Here is a 22741-nt window from a genome sequence, read left to right as displayed (position 1 = left end):
GCCGATTCAGCTGGTTGGCCGGGATTCACGGACTATCTCTTACCTTTCGGGTTATCTTATTTAATCCACTTTTCATCGTTCTTTTCAAAGTTCTCTTGGTACATACATTTTTTCAGCCCTATTGAAACTGGCTGAAATCGGCCCCCATACAAATGTCCTCCCGAAATTGGACTTTATCGGTTATAACAGTTTAATTTATATGGGTATCTAAACAAATTTCTTTCAAATTAAGTTAAATATATACAAAAGTCGTGTCACAAAATTTCATGATGATCGCTACATAATTAGACATAGCTCTCAAATAAGGCTCGATTCCGAAAATAACTTTAACCAGCAAAAATGTTGGTATCCACATAATATTCAACAGAAATAATATTCATATAGGCATGAATCACACACCTAATTTCATGGTGATCGGTCCATATTTACGCCATCTTCCGAAAATAAATTATTGAAATTAAAAAAAATGTTTTTGCTCATTTACTCAGTGTAGGGTATTTATTATATGGTCGGACTTGAACGACCATACTTTCTTAGTTGTTTTTACGTGCTTCCGTGCATCTCTTTCCAGCGAACGAATATGATATGGTGGCTTTATGACTATGAACGGACAACTAAGTGCTATTAGTTGTACACAATTATAAATTTTTCAAATAAAATATTAAATATTAAAAAATTTCGGATTTTATCATATAGTAGATTTATATTTGATAAAATGTCATGTTTCTACAAAATATTTTTGATGATCTGTGACCAGAATTTGTTTTGTAATTATTATTATTATTTTGATAAATATCTTATTAAAGTAGTTTATAAATTCTACAATTTTTGTAATACTAAATAAATATGCATTATTTTCTGTAATAAACTAACTTTATATTGTATGTATTTATACCAGAACACACAATATACATAAATGAAATAAAATTCGTACATATTTGTTACTTAAATATTAAACCAAATGAATGCAGTCAGTCATTCACCTCTATTTGCTTAAAGAAACTCCTCTAAATTTCTGTAAACACTCGAACAGTGTTAAACTTTTTGTTTCCGGCATACAAAGGAACACGTACAATCCCAATTGTAAACACATGACGCCCATTGCGAAATACAAAGCCGTTGCACTGACGGTCATTTTAAACGAAATGACAGTCAATAAGATTTGCAATAAATTCTCTCCAATCAATACAGCGGCAATGCACTTCGGCTTTTGTGTTACGGTGAATGCCTCTGATAGATAGACAGCAGCGGTAGTGGATACACCAGTACATATGATGAACTGATACAATAGAATGAGTATGGAAACAATTTCCAAATCGATTGGTATGATGGCAACTTCAGCTTGCGTCAGATAGTCCATAATGCCACCCGCAATAAACATAAAAATGGTGGCAGGCAAAAGTGTAACAACACACAATCTACGACGTCCATATCGATCGATAAGTAGGCCACCTAGTAGACTGCCCAGCAAGCCGGCCATTGTCAGGGTATACAAACAATTCATATCACAATCAAATCCCAGCCAACTGGCGGATAAAAAAATCTGATTAAAAGGCTGAGACATTGAGAGTACAACAAAACAACGCAGAATAAATACTTTGATTAAAGGCACCATGTTGTACTTGCGAAATATGTACCAACAACTGTCGTCAGCATCCATAGACAACAACTGGAAATAGTCCTCACGCATGCGCATCAATTCAGTGTTGGTTGAATGTGTACCCTGCAATCGTTGCAATACCACAGTTGCCGTCGCATCACGTTGCTGCTGCAGCAACAGCAAAGGAGATTCAGCTCGTAGTTTAAATGTCCAGATAATGGCTGTGATACCTAAACATGCAACCGCAATGCCATGCATTTGATCCACATGCATTGTATGGCCAGTTGTGGGTTCAAAAGCATACCAAATATATGTGAATGTCAGTTGCAACAGTATTCCAAACCATAGAAAACAACGTTCGGTTGACATTACTAAACCACGTATATCTTTGCTGGCCACCTCCGCGCCAGTAACGAATGCCTGTAATTGCAGCAAGCCAAATGCTGTGCCCTCAAATATGCAACTGAATGCAATGGCAATGTACGTTGTAGGCATAAGGATGAATAATATACCACCAACAATTAAAAGAGATCCACTTAAAATCTGTAAAAGAGGAAATAAGTAAATATGTAATACATATTGTAGTATATTGTACATAAATGTTGAAAAATAAATATGTATATGGAAGATGGGAAATAGATTGTATGCTTCAGATAGATAGTAAGAAATTGAATGAAAGTGATACATGCAGCTGTACCGAATATTTTATACCCTTCAACACCAGAGTTTTATAGTGTTATTTATATCCTACATCACCACAAATAGAGAGGGTATTATGATAATGTTTGTAACATCCTAATCCAGTGGTCCTTATATTATTTCAGTCGACCAGAAGTAACTTCCTGAGTCTATTTAACAATGTCGAAACATCCGCCCATGTAAACCTTCAAGTTTTGAAGATATATAAATTCGGCAACCTTTGGTTTGGGAATGAATTCTATTGGAAATAGTTGAATTTCATTATTTCAAATAGCCTTATAAATATTCTCCAGTAACGATACAGAAACTTGATCAAGTAATCCTCAAATTGATGAATTGGGACTGGATGGAATGAGTCTCCGGCCTACCATTGAGATTCTAAATGACGCATTAGTTTAGATTTGCATTGACCGACAAAAGCGCTAGATTACTCAGCTCCAGAATTCTTTCTTTGTGCGAATAATCTACAGATTTCAGAAGCTCTAAAAATTAATATCCTACAAGAGTGTACTAACTTATCGACCGAAGTTCTCGCCTGAATAATTGGAGATACCGTTAATAGCTCATATTACCATTAACAATGGCAAGCCAGGATATTTGGATGTATTTAAATAACCAACTACATAATAATCTGCAGGTATTACGACAATAGTTCCCTTATTTCAGAAGAATCTATTCCATTGTAGTATCTATAGAAACACAACCTTCATTGCGACGGTTTTGCAGCGAAGTAATAGAGTTAGATTTCTTACTGACAACGATAAGCATCTTTGACCTCTTCGCGGTCGAGAAGCTTGAAAACATAGTTTGAAACACCTGCCAATTTCGATCGGATATAGCACATAAGAGCGATGATCTGTGCTGGCTATGCTGGAGGGGACATTTTAACTTGAGTTGGCTATCTCTGGTAGGATCTCCCATTGCAGAAGGATACACGGTAAGTATGACACTAAGAACTACTCTCCCCCTCTGTCTGGTAGCGTCTGTTCTCCATTGGAGCGGCTATCAGATGTTCGATCGAGTAATTGCCCCTCATTGGTGGTTTGATGGTTATGGTCCGATTGGTGGTCTAGTCTGCATGCTACTGGTGTTGCGGGAGGTAAATCTGATACACCAAGACTGACTGTAAGAAACTAAAAGCAATAGGTTAAGTAGTTACCTAAGCGGAGAGGTACCTCTGGATTTCTCCACAAGTATCTCCAAATCTGCTAAAGCCCCAACCGTCAAGGCGGTTAAACCCCCTGCCTCGGGTGCTTCTGAGGGGTTCGACCTCCTCAGTAGCTTGCCATATGCCAACTGTGCGATAAGGGTCAGTGAAGGAATCCTCCTATCCTGAAGCCAATTAACAGGCATAAAAACCCTGCCAGAAGTGATCTACCACCAGGCGTTCCGCCTATCGTTTTATTCAGGCACTCGGCTCTAAAAAAGTCGAGGATCTCACTAAGGAGCAACAAGCTTTTCTCTCCTGGGCGAAAACCCATATTGCTGGTCTCAAGACCGCACCTCCTTCCGCTGAATCATTAGCGGTATTTAAACGGCAATGTTTAGAGGAGGATGTAACAGCCAAGAGCCAGCAACCGGGCACCAAAACGCCCAAAGCGTCACTAAGATCGTTAGCTAAATCCTTTAGCGAGATTGTCAAAGACAACCTCGTTAGGGCGGTTATCGATCGAAGTGACAACGACGGATCCATGTCCCAATTAAATTGGGAAAAAATGCCTTGGACAACCTTGACCCCAGATATAAAATTATTTATAAAATGTATGGATTCTTTTCGAATTTATTCACAATTAAGTGAATTCGCTCATTTTCACAAAATTTTAGTTTTTTGTTAGATATACATAAAATTGAGTAGATAATATTCTTCCTTTGAAAGATTGAATTTTGAAAACATTTATCCCATGCTATGCACAAATTTTCTCATATATATTTCCTTTCAATCGGCTAAATACTTTCGGAGTTCTAATAACAAATTGAAGAAAAAACTATATTTGTTAGGTGAAAGTAGAATTTTTGTTTGTTTTAAAAAAATCATGAAAAATCGAAAACGCCAAAATTTTTCACATTTATTACTTTATCGCAAAGCCACATGTAATAGGAAGAAAATGAGATATCAAAGATAAAAATCCATTGATTATTTTCGAATTTATTCACAATTAAGTGAATTCGCAGTTTTTCGTTTGATATACATAAAATTGAGTAGTTAATCATTTATCTCATAAAAATGTTGGTATCCCAATAAAATGCAACAGAAATAAGTTTCATATAGAAAAATAACTTATGGAAATTTCATAAGAAAACAAGTAAGAAAGTATGGTTGGTCAAGCCCGACCATATAATACCCTACACTAAGTAAAAGAGCAAAAACATTTTTCTTTTAAAATTTCAATAATTTATATTTTTGAGTGATTTTCGGAAGTGGGCCTTATATGGGGGCTATGACCAATTATGGACCGATCAGTATGAAATTAGGTCGTGTGATTTATGTCTATATATATGTTTACAATTTTGAATTTTGTGAGTATACCAGCATTTTTAAGCGATTTATGCACGTTAAAATGATTTTCGGAAGCGGGTCTATATGGGAGCTATGACTAATTATGGACCGATCATAACAAAATTTGGTGACATGAATTTTGTATATATAAAACTTATTTGGAGCGCAATTTGTGGAGATACATTTATAAATTAAACCTTTATGACCGATAAAGTCCAATTTCGGAAGGACATTTGTATGGGGCTAGGTGAAATAATGGACCGATTTCAGCCAGTTTTAATATGCACCAAATTTGATCGAAATATCTTCAAAATTGCGACCTGTACTCTGCGTACAAGGTTTACATGGACAGCCAGCCAGCCAACCAGACGGACGGACGGACGTTTAATCGACTTAGAAAGTTATTCTTCCTTATACTTTAAGGTGTTCTTTACTTATACTAAGGATGTTAGACTAATATTTTTGGGCGTTACAAACATCTGCACAAACGCATAATACCTTCCCCACTATGGTGGTGTAGGATATAAATTCTTTACTTTACCTCAACCATTCATACGACATAAAACTTACATGAGAAATATTTTTGGTTACTCGTCCAACGAAGAGTGATGCCGCCAAAGCACCCATAATTACACCAATAAACCATAAGATTGTTAAAAAATTGGGATTGAAATCGGTATCATATTGGGCCGCTGGTAATTCGTACACAGACCAACCCATCTTCAAACCGCCAGCAACAAAAACAATTGCAGCTTTAAGTTAAAGAAAATACGTTTAATAACAAAGAATTATAACAATACTACAGCATGAATTATTTTCTTAGTACCTGGCATCATTAGTTCAAATTGCAAACGACATTGCCACATATGTTTCAGCCATGTCGCATTAGATTCCTCTTTAATTGTGGGCAGCAATGACATTTTCTGAAGTATTATATTTTAAGCAATTATGTACTTTTAATAATGATCGATTTATTTTTAATATTCAAATCACTAATGCCGCAAATGGTTACATATTAAGAAATTAATTCATCATGTTTTTTATACAACGCTTTATTTGATACTGCTTTAATTCAATAACTATCTTTAAATATTCACACTATTTACAATTATTGCCAACTGTAATTCGTATGTATGTATGTATACTATATAAATATGTATATTCGATTGGGGCTTATCACACTAAACGAATAGTAATGTCTCCCTTTTAGCGTCTCGATTAACCCTAGCGTAATATACAGGTGTGTTGCTGCGCGTATAGATAAGATTGTTTGGGGTTTGTTGTGTGTGAAAGTCTCTCAGAACTTTGAGAATTGTATTCTTTTTGTTTATTTTGACAAGCTACTGGAAATACCGATGTTAGTTGAGAGGGTATAATCGATTTAAATTGATTTTGGTAGCATTCATATGAATAATACTCTTCATAACATTTACAAATCTATTATTTTGAACTTTTGAAAAATTTTTTGTCTTGAAATGTTGTATGTTGGATCCGCTCCCGATGCACGTTGGGTTCAAATGGTATAAAAGTGGCGATTAATTGAAATTTAGAAATAAAGTTTTTATAATAAATGTTGGTATAGGGTAAAAGTAGATAAAATTCTACATCACTAGCTGTAAAAATAAATCAACTAAGTTGTTTAATTTCTTTTCAGTGAGCGGTCAAAGTTAGCAAATTATTGCTGTTTTAAAAAAAGGGAAAAAATTGTAAATTTTTACAATTCAAGCGATTATTGTTATTGTTAAATCTATTAAAAGTAAATCTTTTATAATGGAACCTTCAACATCAGGTATTTAAGTATATAGTATTTTTTATACCCTACACCACCATAGTGGGGAGGGTATAAGGCGTTTGTGCTGATGTTTGTAACGCCCAAAATATTAGTCTAACACCCACATTAAAGTATACCGATCGACTTAGAATCACTTTCTCGATTAAACGATGTCCGTCCGTCTGGTCGGCTGTCTGGCTGGCTGTCCATGTAAACCTTGTGCGCAGAGTACAGGTCGCAATTTTGAAGATATTTCGATAAAATTTGGTACGTATTATTTTTTCGGCTCAAGGACCAAGCCTATTGAAAATGGCTGAAATCGGTCCATAATTTCACCTAGTTCCGCACCAAATAAGTTTTATATACACAAAATTCATGTCACCAAATTTAGTTACGATCGGTCCCGCTTTCGAAAATCACTTTAACGTGCATAAATCGCTTAAAAATGTGGGTATACTCAAAAAATTCAACATAGTAAACTTTCATATAAACACAAATCACACGACCTAATTTCATGCTGATCGGTCCATAATTGGTCATAGCCCCCATATAAGGCCCACTATCGAAAATCACTCAAAAAAATATAAATTATTGAAATTTTAAAAGAAAAATGTTTTTGCTCTTTTACTTAGTGTAGGGTATTATATGGTCGGGCTTGACCGATCATATAATGATTATAATGAAGCTTATGATAATTGGGATATTTGTGGTGAATTTGAGAATGCAGAATAATACAAATATTTTAATGTATTTTTTATTAAGAAGGTAAAACGAAATCAAAGATTCCCACAAAACTTTTAAATTTTTTTATTTTTTCAGATTAAATTTTACATTTACTGAATTTAGTGAAAGAAAAACTGGATACAAATTTATACGAATAGGAATACATATTACATATTAACTTATTCTTTAAATTTACCTTGTTTTCAAAGTTACAGCGAAAATTATATTTTTCTGAAAAACAAAAAACGCCTAACAGGTTAAGAATTTTTTTCCATTTTTTTTAAAGCTGTGTTTTTATGTATTTATGATTATTCATTACAAAAATTTATAATATTCTCTTTTGTTAATTTTTTGAAAAAAATTTTACATAAAATTTAAATTAAATTGATACTAATATAAATACATATAATAAATTTATTATTTGATATTTTGCTTCAATTTCCAATTTTATTCATTAACTAGCTGAACCCGGTCCGCGTTGCAGGCCTTTAGAAAACACAAGTTTAATATTGCATCTCGATCTCGATTTTAATATACAGTGGCGGAAAAAGTCGGTAATCCATCATTCAATGTTAATACATGTGGTGGAATTTCAGCTGGTTCCAATGAATTCAAAAATTCAGTAGGATAATTGACGACTTGTTCTTCGTCCATTACTGTGTCAATCGATTTGTAATTTTATTGCACTTACAATTGTATTTGGCCATCGAGCTTGTTAACATCATAATTTGTTGATTAAAAGTAGATTTCATATAGAAATTTCTTATTCATGCACCTAATATGCAAGAGTAAACAAAACTTACACTGTTACCCTAAAAGGCTTTTCTGAAGATTCCGTGAAAATTTCATCAAAATCGGTCCAGACATATGCACAAACATCCATTTTAATGAAATATATGGCATTAGCGGTAAAATGTAAAAAAATAGATTTTTACATGCCCCTGCGCCCACAGACCGAATATCAAAAATCTGGCTATACAGTGTTACCCGCTGGGCTATTCTGAAGATTTCTTGAAAATTTCATCAAAATCGGTCCAGCGGTTTTTTATATATTTAGATGGAATTAGCGGTATAATGTAAAAATTTGATTTTGCCTTTGACTTTAAGTGTTACCCGCTAGGCTATTCTGAAGATTCTCTGAAAATTTCATTAAAATCCGTCCAGCCGTTTTTGAGTTCATTCGGAACATACATCCATTTTTATATATATAGATGAAAAATGATTGTAAATTCGAAAATCTTCTTAACGAAAGCACCGAATGGACTTAATGTAGTATTTTAGGTGTCTAAAACCATATTCAGAAAATTTCCTTTCCAATGATATCAGTTTGGCGCTAATCGGTTGGATGGTCTCAGAGTCTATAGCGGACATAGGTAGAAACATTTTTTGTATTTTATATATATATAGAAGAAGAAGATTTATCGCTTTCCATTCCAAAGTAATAGCATAAATTGTGAGCTAAGGTCTTTTTTTCCTAAAAACAATAATGGACTTAATGGGTTAAAAATTTTTTTTTGAATTTTTTTTTCTAAAGTGCTATGTTTTTATGGATTTATGATTATTCATTACTTAAAAATCTTTTGTGGCTATTTTTAAAAAATAACCTTTTTTTTCTAAAATGTTGTGTTTTTATGTGCTTATATATAATAATAACTCATCAATAAAAAATATTATATTTTAAAACTACGGCTTCTATGAATTAATCTCCACTTTGGGTACCATCGACACTATACGATGTGTAGATTCATTAAGAAGCGATTTTTGGCAATTCGAATTTAAGGAGGACAAAAACGGATAAAATCGGTATACTACATCTCCGGTACTAGCACTAAAAATCCAACTTAATCTGAATTCATGCAGAAAATAAGTGGTCAAGTGTGTGGTACTTTCATATTTTTTTTACTTTTAAGAGGATAAATGGGCGAAAATCGAGTTTTGGTACTATTTTGTATTCCATATCCCAGAAATTTGATCCCTCGTTATGGTACTTTTTGAGAAGGGTATATATAAGTTTGTCATTCCGTTTGTAATTTCTACATTTTTCATTTCCGACCCTATAAAGTATATATGTTCTGGATCCTTATAGATAGCGGAGTCGATTAAGCCATGTCTGTCTGTCTGTCCGTCTGTCTGTTGAAATCAGTTTTCTGAAGACCCCAGATATCTTCGGGATCCAAATCTTCTATAATTCTGTCAGACATGCTATTTAAAATCAGCAAAATCGGTTCAAAAATGGCTGAGATATGAGGAAAAAACCAAGACAACCTCGATTTTTGACCTATTTTTTACCTATATCTGGATTACTAAGACATTAATATAGACAATATGGATATCTAATGATAGATATTTCAAAGACATTTGCAACGACGTATATAAGACCATATTAAGTTGGACCTAAAATGGGTCAAAATCGGGAAAAAAAAAATTTTAACCCGAAATTTTTTTTTTTCAAAAAAAAAAAAATTTTTTTAAAATTTAAAAAAAAAAATTTTTTTAAATTTTAAATTAAAATAACAATCGAAAAATTTTTTTTCCAAAAAATTAAAAAAACAACTGGAAAAAAATTAAATTTTGTTTACCTAAAAATATTTAAAATTTTGAAGTATAATTTGGTGAAGGGTATATAAGATTCGGCACAGCACTCTTACTTGTTTTTACCAAGAATATTATTTATGAACAATGATTATGTCAATAAAATAAACCATCAAATTTGATTGAAGCCGCCCTGTGAAGTCCTCAAGTACAAATCGAATGACAAAGTTTTAGATGAGAATCAAGCCGTCAACTATCCAATAGAGTTTCTTAACTCTTTGGAACCATCTGTGCGTCTGGCTTTCGATATAACCATCAGCAAGGCTTAAGGCAAACCGTTAAGTATTGCTGGTTTGAACGTAAAAAATACTTGTTTTTCGTCCGGTCAGTTGTATGTTGCTTGCTCCAGAGTTGGAATGCCAAAAAATCGTTATGCTTACTTAAGATAATAGAAAAACTAAATTTTATTTTTTTCAACAAATAAACAAAAATGTGTTTATTTTTTAGTGAAGTAGCACACTTCGGGTATCCGCTAGTATCCAATACAAATTAACTCCTTTAAATGTCTGTAAAGCATTATCTTTTCAACGCACCAATTTATTATTGTAAAATAATTTTATAAAATTATATTTCATATGATAAAGAACTGTTTGTATTTCGACTGCTCCTCTTATCTTCTATTGCATGTATGAAAAAGAATCATCAATAATAATGTATTCGATAGTGAACAAATATGTAAAGTTTTGCGTCACTGTTAATGCTTATTACGATTTCAGAATTTATAATGAAAATATTTACACTACATACAAAGATGGAAATTATAAAATACTTTAGGCAACTGATAAAATCTAATTAAATGAAGGAGAATCCATTCCAAAACGGACAGAAAATAGATATTTGCGTATTTGTCACTTCCGATTTCAATGAAATTTATCATACATATTGTTACGTTTTTACCTTTTAAAAACGATGGTTTTCTTTTAATTGCAAATAAAAGCGATCAGTAGTTTAAAAAATGTAACAAATCTTTATTTATTTAAATTAACACATCATTTTAAATAATGACTCTTTTTTATTATACACTATAAAAACACACTTTAAAAGAATACATTGGTAATACAGTTGATGTCAACTCTAACAGCACCTACGATACAGACTAGGGTGGCCCTTAATAAACGAAAGTTGGATTTTGGCCACTCTCACCCCCCAGGTTGGTGAAAAATTATCCTGAAATAATTTTAGGCAAATCGGTTGGGTGCCGCAAGCCCTTTGAAGTTTTGAGATGCATTTACAAGGGGAAAAAAATGATTTTTTTTCAGTTTTTGTAAAAATTTTGCCATTTTGCAATTTAATTTAAAAGAATAGAAATGTGTACGTAATTGCCGTTCTAATGAGATGTAAAAAGCAGAAATTGGTCAAAAAATGTTAAAGTTATTAAAAATTCGCCATGACATTCTCCATTTTTAAATTTTTGTTAAACTAATTTCAGAATTTTTTGATATCTCATTGAGATTTATTGAGAATATAATAGGGAATAAAAATATGAAAAAATTATGCAGTTTTTCCGTACCTGCGATTTAATTTTGAAATTTTCTATAAAAACCAATTTTTTGCTCTATTTCTTACTGTTATGAATTTTAAGTAAAACCCATTCAGAATATTATAGAATAAATATACTCTGAAAGTTTTACTAAAATTGGAAAACGTTAAACCTTAAATCGGTCAGGTCAAAGGTAAAATTTTTCAATATTTGGAATTTCTAATTTAATGATACGGAAATTTTATTTATTTTTGGGCAGATTTTGATGAAACTTAAGATAAATATAACATGACGTCTAGTATTTATAATAACAGCACAAAAATGGAAATTAACCCCTAATGACGCTTGAGGTTAAAATGACCCCAAACTTTAAAAAACCTGGTCAATTTCAATAGTGCTGATCAAAATTTGATTTTTAAAGGAAGCAAACTTAAAAAAATTGCATTGCTTTAATAACGTAAATAATATTTAATGAGCATTTTTGAAGAATAAAATTGATTTTAACCCTTTAGTGTACTTTTGATTTATTAAATTTCAAAAAAAAACTTGAATGATTCTGTTTATTTAATTATAAAAAACATTAAAGTCGGCACCTTTCATATTGACTGAATTTTTCGAGATTTGAGTGTCATTTTAACCCCAAGTGCCAATAGGTTTTAATTTACATTTTTATGCTGTTATTATAAATACTAGACTTCATGTTATATTCTTCTTAAGTTTCATCAAAATCGGCAAACAAATAAATAACATTTCGCTATCTTTAAATTAGAAATTCCAAATATTGAAAAATTTCACCTTTGAAATTCACGATTTAAGGTTTAACGTTTTCCAAATTTAATAAAACTTTCAGAGTATATTTATAATTACCTCGGCTTCTGAATAGGTTTTACTTGAAATTCATAAATTCATAACAGTAAGGAAATAGAGGTCATTCGCCAAAAATTGCCAAATAATTGGTTTTTCTCGAAAATTTCAAAATTTAAATCGCAGGTACGGAAAAACTATAAGAGATATATTCATAATTTTTTCACATTTTTATTCCCTATTATATTCTCAATAAATACAAATTAGACGATCAAAAAATTCTGAAATTTGTTGAACAAAATTTTTAAAAATTTGAAAATGGAGTGTTGAAACTGCCGTTAAAAAAAATTAATTTTTTTGGTCATACCTGCGAATAGGTTAACGGTATCTTACGAAGACAAAAACTCATATACAGTGGCAGCCAGGTATTTAAGACAAAAATTGTTTGCTAAATTCCATGTGATTGTCAATTATTTTTCCAAATATTTCCACAAATATGTATGCATGAGGACTGTTTTAACACACAAGTGTGTTTTATTCAACTGTGTCAATTCATACATATTCACCACGAACACATAATATTTTTCTACATTTTGACCAAAAAACTTTATTTTTAAATATTTTTATTATTATAAAATATTCAGACCAAATTACGTATTTTTAGTTCCATTAGTTTTGGTCATATCATGTTATTAACAGCGGATGTTCGCTGAGGTGGGTCAACGTATTTCCACATATCTTTGTCCATATATGTTGTACCGATTTTTCCAAACATTTTTGAGAAACTAGAAACATTAATAATAAATTTCATACCCCTCGGACCTTTTGTTTTAGCTCTATCGCACTTAAAATTCAGTTGATAAAAAAAAATTCAAGTATTTGTCTTATATAGCTGGCCACCACTGTACAAGTAAATATGAATATATTTTAAGTAAAAATTATGTTTTATTTTAATATTTATCAAAATATGTAAATTTTGTTCCTAAATTTCTTGTTCTAGTGGCCTGAGACACGTTAATGGCCTGGCGATTTTTTAATAACTTTAACAATTTTTGACCAATTTCGGTTTTTTATATTTCATTAGAACGTCAATTACGTACACATTTCTATTCTAAATTCCAAAAGTAATTTTTTAATTGCAAAATTTTTACAAAAACGGAAAAAATGCATTTTTTCCCCTTGTGCATCTCAAAACTTCAGAGGGCTTGCGGCACGTCTTAACCCCAACCGATCTATAAAAGAAAAATTATAGGGACTTTTTAGGGAAAAAAACGCAAAAAATACGGCCCTTTTTACATGAAACTGTTAGCAAGTTATTTTTAATTTATTTACAATTTATTTTATTATGACAATATGACATGATAAGAGACCTTGTGAATTGACCAAATGTTTTTAAAAAAATACAATTAATGCTATTGAATTATTCGTTTGTCACTACAATACATTATTTACGAAAGTTATACAATTGTCTAAACTTTGGTAGACATTCACGCAAAGAACACCATTTAGTTTCTGGCATAACAAATATAGCCACGCCTAAGAACACCAACGATAGACCACCCAATGTTAGGAAATAATCAGAAATATGGTTAACCTTGTACACAATAAACGTACCCTTGAAAGAGTTAATTATAATGTGAACCATCATTTCAACGATGAAAACAATGGCTATATAGTGTCGTTTGACTGGCAAAGGAAATGCTTCGCACAAATAAGCCGAAGACGATGCCATTGACATTGATGAGAATAGTTGAAAGCAGATCAGAAAATATTTAACAATGGTCATGTAATCAATGTCAATATAATTTTGCTTGTTATTGAAAATACCACCAATAGTAAAAGCCAAAATAGTGCACACAAAGAAACCGATAATCATGGATGGTTTGCGACCTTTAGAATCTAGTGTAAATGATGCAATTATGGGTCCCAATAACCTGGCAAGGGCATACAAAATATATGGGTATATTTGTAATTGTGTAGTTACTAGTGATGAATATAAAAAGGTAAAATTTACAAAGTATGAAAACCCAAGAGCCGCGAAGGAGCGATAGAAACAAAGTTTTAGCAATGCTGGTATAGCATAGAAGGCATTCCCCTTAAAAGTTCTTTCGTTACTCTCCGCCACGTAATGTTTGTGCTCCTCTAGTTGTTCGTAAGTTTCAGCATTTAATTCATGAGGTCTTTGCAAGCGAATTAACGAATCGAGGGCCATCTGTTCATCTCCATGAACCAAATAGAAGATTGGTGATTCCACCATATATAGAGTTGTCATAATGAAAGCTATAATACCACAGATTATATTAAGAAGTCCACCCATTTGAATTGCTTTAAAAACATTCTCAGCTTCACTGGTCCACAAAACGGAGTATAGCATCTGTATAAATATTCCACAACTAAAGGACATTGTATCTACTACGCTTGAGTTTAAACCACGCAGGGGCTTGACAACCTCTTCGCCAATCAGAACAAAAATCATGGGGAATACTAAACCCACAGCTATGCCATTTAGGTAACGTGAAGCCAGTATTATATCATATGTATTTGGATCGGACACCTGTAGTATACCACCAATAACAACCAGTATAGAAGACATCCACTAAAAGAAAGTTGGAAACGATTAGAATATAGTTATGAAAGTTTTATATATGTATGAGTTCGAATAATCGATGAAATTAATTTAGAAAGAAATTAATCCATCACTCGAACAATAAAAATGTTATAAACTTTTATTCGAACAAAATTAAAGTCGAACAATTGACAACTCTAATAGGTACCTATGCATGTTTTATAAATATGATTGTCTTACCATTAAAATTTTCTTTGGAAAGTATTTGCTGAAAAAAACACCACCAATAGCACTAAAAACGGCGCCCTCAAACCAACTTGAAACCATCCTCTCTGTTATCATAAATTCTGTATTCAATGTTGCGGAAAGACCAAGTTGCCATGCCATGTTTATACCGCCCGATATAAAAATTAAGGAAGCTAGGAAATGAGAATATGTATACATAAATTATTGTAAATATTTATAAAATTTTTGCTGTTGTGATTTTTAACTACAGTTTCAGAAAACTGTTATATTTTAAAACAAGTAAGAAAGTATGGTCGGTCAAGCCCGACCATATAATACCCTACACTAAGTAAAAGAGCAAAACAAATTTTTCTTTTCAAATTTCATTAATTTATATTTTTGAGTGATTTTCGGAAGTGGGCCTTATATGGGGGCTATGATCAATTATGGACCGATCACCATGATTTGTGTCTATATTAAAGTTAACTATGTTGAATTTTGTGTGTTTACCAACATTTTTAAGCGATTTATGCACGTTAAAGTGATTTTCGGAAGCGGGTCTATATGGGAGCTATGACTAATTATGGACCGATCGTAACAAAATTTGGTGACATGAATTTTGTGTATATAAAACTTATTTGGAGAGGAATTTGTGGAGATACATATATAAATTAAACATTTATGACCGATAAAGTCCAATTTCGGGAAGACATTTGTATGGGGGCTAGGTGAAATAATGGACCGATTTCAGCCAGTTTCAATAGGCTTGGTCCTTGGCCGAAAAAATAATATGTACCAAATTTCATCGAAATATCTTCAAAATTGCGACCTGTACTCTGCGCACAAGGTTTACATGGACAGCCAGCCAGCCAGCCGACCAGACGGACGGACGGACATCGCTTAATCGACTCAGAAAGTGATTCTAAGTCAATCGGTATACTTTAAGTTGGGTGTTAGACTAATATTTTTGGCCGTTACAAACATCTGCACAAACGCATAATACCCTCCCCACTATAGTGGTGTAGGGTATAAATATATCAGTACAAAATGTAGAAAATAACTATCAACGTCGCACAATGGCGCCATTTGAGGTTTTTCGTTGCAAAGTAGAAGAAAAATAAAATATTTTTTAAAATCTTTGAATTTTTATGTTTCCTTTTAAAGGCTTTTATGATTTAAAATTATTCCAGACAAGATTTAATTTTTTTTTTAATTAGTTTTTAAATTTTTTGTAAAATATTCCAGATTAATTTTTTTTTGTAAAATATTGGTTACAGTCCGTAAAATAATGTATTTTTTTTTGGAATTTTGGAACGCATACCCTCCATTTTTTTATATATATAAAACTATAGTTAGATATGAAATTTTGTCTTCTATCATGATTGCAACCCGTGCCGTGCCGACTTGCAATTTTGTTTTGAGGTGCATGTACAAGGGGAAAAAATGCAATTTTTTCAGTTTTTTTAAAAATGATGCCATTAAATAATTACTTTTGCCATTTAATTTAAAAGAATCGAAATGTGTGAGTAATTCTCGTTCTAATGAGATATAAAAGACAAAAATTGGTTAAAAAATGTTAAAGTTATTAAAAAATCGCCTGGCCATTAATGTGTCTCAGTTCAGAAATGTAGGAACAAAATTAACATATTTTAAGAAATATTAAAATAAAAGCTTATTTTTTTTACTTAAAATATATCCATATTTACTTGTGTATGAGTTTTTGTCTTCTTAGGAAACCGTCAACCTAAAAAAAAATATTTTTTTTAATGGCAGTTTCAAAACTCCATTTTCAAATTTTTAAAAATTTTGTTAAACAAATAACAGAGTTTTTTAATCATTACATTGGGATTTATTGAGAACATAATAGGGAATAAAAATATGAAAAAAGTATGACTATACCTCCTATAGTTTTTCCGTACCTGCTATTTAAATTTTGGCCATATATTGGCGAATGAGCCGAATTTCCTTACTGTTATGATTTTGAAGTAAAACCTATTCAGAATATTATAGTCCAGGTAATTTTAAATAAAGGCTGAAAGTTTTACTAAAATCAGAAAACGTTAACCCTTAAATCGTGAAGATAAATTTGTTCAATATTTGGAATTTCTAATGGATAGATATCGAAATGTTATATATTTTTGGGCCGATTTTGATGAAACTTAAGAAAAATATAACATCATGTCTAGTATTTATAATAACAGTACAAAAATTAAAATTAACCCTTAATAGCACTTGGGGTTAAAAAGACACTCATCTTTTGAAACAACGAAAAACACATTCAATATGAATGGTGCTAACTTTAATGCTTTTCAGAGATAAATAAACTCAATCATTCAAGTTATTTTTTAAACTTAATAAATCAAAAGTACACTAAAGGGTTAAAATCAATTTTATTATTAAAAAATCCTCAATAAAATATTAATTACGTTATTAATCAAAAATCAGGTATAAATACAATATTTTGCACTTTGAAATGGCTTAGTAATACTATTTTCCAATGCACAATACAATATTTTAAAGTTTGTTTCCTATAAAAATCAAATTTTCATCAGCACTTTTGAAATTGACTATTTAATGGTTTTAGAAGTTTGGGGTCATTTTAACCCCAAGTGCTATTATGGGATAATTTTAATTTTTCTGCTGTTTTTGTAAATACTAGGCATTGTGTTATAATTTTCTTAAGTTTCATCAAAATCGGCCCAAAAACATATAACATTTCGCTATTTTTCCATGAGAAATTCCAAATATTGAAAAATTTGACCTTTGACCTTCTCGATTTAAGGGTTGGCGTTTTCCGATTTTAGTAAAACTTTCAGACTACATTTAAAATTGCATGGACTATAATATTCTGAATAAATTTTACTTAAAAATCATAACAGTAAGGAAATTCGGCTCATTCGCCAAAATATGGCCAAAAATTAGTTTTTCTCGAAAATCGCAAAATTTAAATCGCAGGTACGGAAAAACTATAGGAGGTATTGACATACTTTTTTCATACTTTTATTCCCTATTATGTTCTCAATAAATCCCAATGTGATGATTAAAAAATTCTGAAATTTGTTTAATAAATTTTTCAAAATTTGAAAATGGAGTTTTGAATCGCCGTTAAAAAAATTAATTTTTTTAAGTCATACCTGCGAATAGGTTAACAGTATCATACGATGCAAAAAACTAATATACAAGTAAACATGGATATATTTTAAGTAAAAATAAGCTTTTATTTTAATATTTCTTAAAATATGTTAATTTTGTTCCTAAATTTCTTGTTCTAGTGTCCTGGGACACGTTAATGGACAGCCGATTTTTTAATAACTTTAACATTTTTTTAATAAATTTTTGTGTTTTATATCATATTAGAACGACAATTAAGTACACATTTCTACACATTATTTTAAATTAAATTGCAAAAGTAATTATTTAATGCCAAATTTTTACAAAAACTAAAAAAAAATTTAATTTTTTTCCCCTTGTAAATGCACCTCAAATCATAATAGAAAACCAATATTTCATATTTAACTATAGTTTTATATATGTAATAAAAATAGAGGGAATAAAGGGTATACAAATATATTTAGACAAATTTCAAAATATTTGGTTGTGGGACATATATGGGAGCTATGACCTCTTATGATTCGATTGTCATAAAATATTTTAACGTAATTTTTATGTACTTATATGGGAGCTGTGGCCAATTATGGACCGATATTCATAAAATTCAGTATTATGATTTTTGAATACAAATTACTGATCTGTGTACTATTTTGGTTCAATATATGGATGCTATGACCTATTATGGTCCTTAGTAATTGAGGGCTATTTTTGTAGAATTTCATATAAACGCTATTAACAAGAGTGGACCTTATATGGGGGCTATGCCGAATTATGGACCAATATTTATATGGGAGCTATAACCAATTATCGAGCGATCTTCGTATAATTAGCTACAGCCATTTTGGTATATATGGGGACTATTTGTGACGAATTTCAAATTAATAGCGATATTTATAAGACATTTATGTATATTTAAGTGATTTTCGGAAGTGAACTTTATATGATGGATATGATGTTGTGATTTTTTTAAGCACGAAACTTATTTTTCCTGAATTTTGTGTGGATACTGCAATTTTGTAGGCATTTACAGACCATAGAACCATACTTCGGGAAGAAATTTGTATGGGGGCTAGGAGAAATCATGGACCGATTCTTATAATTTTTGCCAGAGTTAGTCCTTTTAACATAAAAATAAAATAAAATAAAAATTGTATGGTATTATCTGCAATATATTTGCACAAATAACAAAAACTATGTTAAATTTATCAAGTTTTTTTTAGGTTGTCTCACATTTTGGTTTATAACTCTGGTTTCACTGAACCGATTTTGCTGATTTTCAATACCAAACTGCTTAGGAGAACAGTAAACATTTTTCTTGCAAGTCTACCAATTTTGTTTGCAGACAGACAGACGGACAGACAGACGGACATAGCTCAATCGACTTAGAATTTCATAAGGATCAATAATATATATACTTTGTTGGGTCTCAGATGAATATTTCTCAATGTTACACACGGAATGACAAACTTATATATACCCTCATTCACCACTTATGGTGGTGGAGGGTATAAAAAGTTATAAGGTTTATGAATCGAGATATGTATATCGATTCGAAGTTAGTAAGTAACGTACAGAGAAAATTGTAATTTTTTGCCTTTTTCATGCATTATGACCATCAAATGTTTTTGATTTTGCAAAAAAAGTAATAATGTTATGCTTTGAGTTACAAAACATTTATTTAGTTAGACCAAATAGATCTTCAAAGAAAACATCTAAGCTTTCTTTTGAGGAAAAAAGGGCTCATTTTGGAAAAAAAGTCAAAAAAGTTATTGATTTCGGACAAAAAAATAAAAAAAATATTCATTTTTTTTCCGAAGAATTGAAGAAAGTTACATGGATAAGAAAAAGCACCCCCTAACGTAGATAGTTCTCGGCCGATATAGATGAAAAATTGTGTCTGAATTGCTCTCCTATAGGACTATAGGACGTTGCTGCAAATTTCATACCGATCGGAAGATATCGATTTCAAAAGTTGGTTCACTTGACATGAAATCCCCCATATATATAAACGAATGTGTGGCTGTTTATTTGTTTGTACCTTATAGGAGACTAAACCACTTGACCGATCCTCTTGAAATTACAAAGTAAATAGTTATTATGGAATATCTGGAGAACTATAATTTCAAAAGTATTTAAACTTTTTACGAATGAATAGGCGGAATTGCATTAGTGGGCGTGGTACCTTCCATACAAAGTAAATAGTAATTTCGAATATTTGGAGAATTATTATTGTGAAACTCTTCAAATACACAAGTTTATGCAAAAATTAGAGTGATCGGAACATGGGGTGAGTCAAGTAAATATTGATTTTCGAAAATCTAAAGAATTGTAGTTTGACTAAAAATAGACTGGATCTAAACTAGCTCACTGTAAAAACATACGAAATTATAGCGGAGTGAACGGTATAGGGTATTAAATTGTCATGCATGTTCGAATATTTATTACAATTAATTTCTGGAACCCCTTTCCAAATGTTTTACTTTTTTGTATTTTAGTGCATTTGAGATAATATGCCATGGGAGAGAGACAGAGAGTATATTTTTCCAATTCTCTACTTAAGCTAATCATTGAAAAGATATGCCTTTTGAAATGGGCATAATGGAATATTTTAGCAACAAATTCTGATTTGTGAACATTATCAGGTTTGTTATTAAATATAAGTTTATTGATACGGATATACACAATTTTAAACCACATACATAAATAGTATGAGAAAATGCTGATATAAACAAGTAAAATAAAAAATACTTGTACAAAAAAAAAAAAAAATAACAAATGTTTCTCACTCTTTGTAATCTCAAAAATAACAAGAATTTCAGTATGGGTTAAGAAGTCAGAAAAAAAGTATGTAAAAGACAGTTCCATGGAAATATTACAAAGAGTAAAAGAAAATATGTAAACAATTTATTGAATTTTTTCGATAGTCATGTGCAATACTTTAAAGGGAAGCTAGAAAGATCCTTAAACCTACCTGGTCCGATTGAATTCAATTGTGGCTTATATTTATTGTTCCTTTTCCACCATCTCTCAGTTTGCTGTTTTGGTTGAGCAACTGGATATGTTGGTGTAGAAGATGTCGTTATATTGACTACTTGTTCCTGAGGCAGTTGCTGAGTAGCTGGAGGCTCCATAGTTGGGACCGACATTATTACGTTTTGAGACTTTTTTAGATCTCAAAAATTTTAAACGAACAATTGAATTAAATATTGAATGTGGATCTGTTTACTATCCGATTTGATTAAAATGTTCAGCAATAAAGTTTATGACCGACACTCCTCAAAATTTTAACAAAAATGTCTCCCATACGTCTAAGTTTGTTCAAATATGTATGTGTACTAACTATGACATAGTATTTTCATTTGAGACGTATTATCCCAAAGTACTTACTAATAGAAAAACTTTTAAAAACACTCTCACACTGTGGGTATCAATTTTCAGGAGTTATGTATTATTTTATGGGAATATGAGTTTCATTTGTATATTGAAGACGCTATTCTTATCTTAATAACAAACAAAACAAGTAAGAAAGTACGGTCGGTCAAGCCGATCATATAATACCCTACACTAGGTAAAAGAGCAAAACATTTTTCTTTAAAATCTCAATAATTTATATTTTTGAGTGATTTTCGGAAGTGGGCCTTATATGGGGGCTATGACCAATTATGGACCGATCACCATGAAATTAGGTCGTGTGATTTATGTCTATATGAAAGTTTACTATGTTGAATTTTGTGTGTATACCAACATTTTTACGCGATTTGTGCACGTTAAAGTGATTTTCGGAAGCGGGTCTATATGTGAGCTTATTTGATATATAATTTAAACATTTATGACCGATAAAATTATTTTTGCCGATTTTGAAATATCTATCATTCGATATCCATATTGTCTATATTAATGACTTTGTAATCTAGATATAGGTCAAAAATCGAGTTTGTCCAGGTTTTTTTCCTCATATCTCAGCCATTTGTGGATCGATTTTGCTGATTTTAAATAGAAAACTTCTCGAAAGCATGTCTGACAGAATTATTGAAGATATCTGGGGTCTTCTGAAAATTGATTTCAACAGACAGACGGACATGGCTTAATCGACTCCGCTATCTATAAGGATCCAGAATATATATACTCTATAGGGTCGGAAATGAAAAATGTAGAAATTACAAACGGAATGACAAACTTATATATACTCTTCTCTCGAAGGTGAAGGATATAAAAAGTCTGCAACAAATATTGGGTGTATGACTTAAATATGCGGGATTTACAATAGATGGCGTATCTTCTGAACGCGGAGTGTGTTTTTAATAACATACAATTATGTCATTAATGATATATTTCTGTTGTTTATTCTCACTTTGTTATTGAACATTATAGTGTAAAAAACAAAGTTTTTTGCTTCGAAAATTTCGAATTTTGTACCAACAAAGCGTCATATGAGTGAAGTTTTTCTTTACTTCTTTAATTTAAAAAAAGTGCAGCTGAAGCACACCGATTGCTCATCAAAGCTTATGGTGAATGTGTCCCATCGGTTTCAACGTGCTAGAGATGGTTTGTGTGGTTCAAAATTTATTAGTTTGACACGGAACACAAATATCACACATCAAGATTGTTGTAAAACTCAACAAGAGCTTGTAAAATTATTGGGAGCTACTCCAGCGGCAATTTCAAAATGTTTG

The 22741-nt window shown here is 31.3% G+C and overlaps 2 protein-coding genes across 2 annotated transcripts; both read right to left on the bottom strand.

Moving 5' to 3' along the window:
* Positions 1-683: 683 nt before the first annotated feature.
* On the bottom strand, positions 684-5771 carry LOC135955110 (facilitated trehalose transporter Tret1). The gene is made up of 3 exons (XM_065505412.1): positions 5623-5771; positions 5367-5548; positions 684-2143 (listed from the first exon to the last, which is right to left on the bottom strand). Exons 1-3 carry the CDS (start codon positions 5714-5716, stop codon positions 986-988), a joined length of 1434 nt encoding a protein of 477 aa, XP_065361484.1. The 5' UTR covers positions 5717-5771; the 3' UTR covers positions 684-985.
* Positions 5772-11841: 6070 nt separating this feature from the next.
* LOC135954532 (uncharacterized) lies at positions 11842-21370 on the bottom strand. The gene is made up of 3 exons (XM_065504719.1): positions 21040-21370; positions 14973-15151; positions 11842-14762 (listed from the first exon to the last, which is right to left on the bottom strand). The coding sequence occupies exons 1-3, from the start codon at positions 21212-21214 to the stop codon at positions 13611-13613; spliced, it is 1506 nt and encodes a 501-aa protein (XP_065360791.1). The 5' UTR covers positions 21215-21370; the 3' UTR covers positions 11842-13610.
* Between the last annotated feature and the right edge of the window lie 1371 nt (positions 21371-22741).

This window comes from Calliphora vicina, chromosome 3, assembly GCF_958450345.1.
Source record: "Calliphora vicina chromosome 3, idCalVici1.1, whole genome shotgun sequence".
NCBI classification, from domain to species: domain Eukaryota; kingdom Metazoa; phylum Arthropoda; class Insecta; order Diptera; family Calliphoridae; genus Calliphora; species Calliphora vicina.
This window is presented reverse-complemented; position numbering and strand designations above follow the sequence as displayed.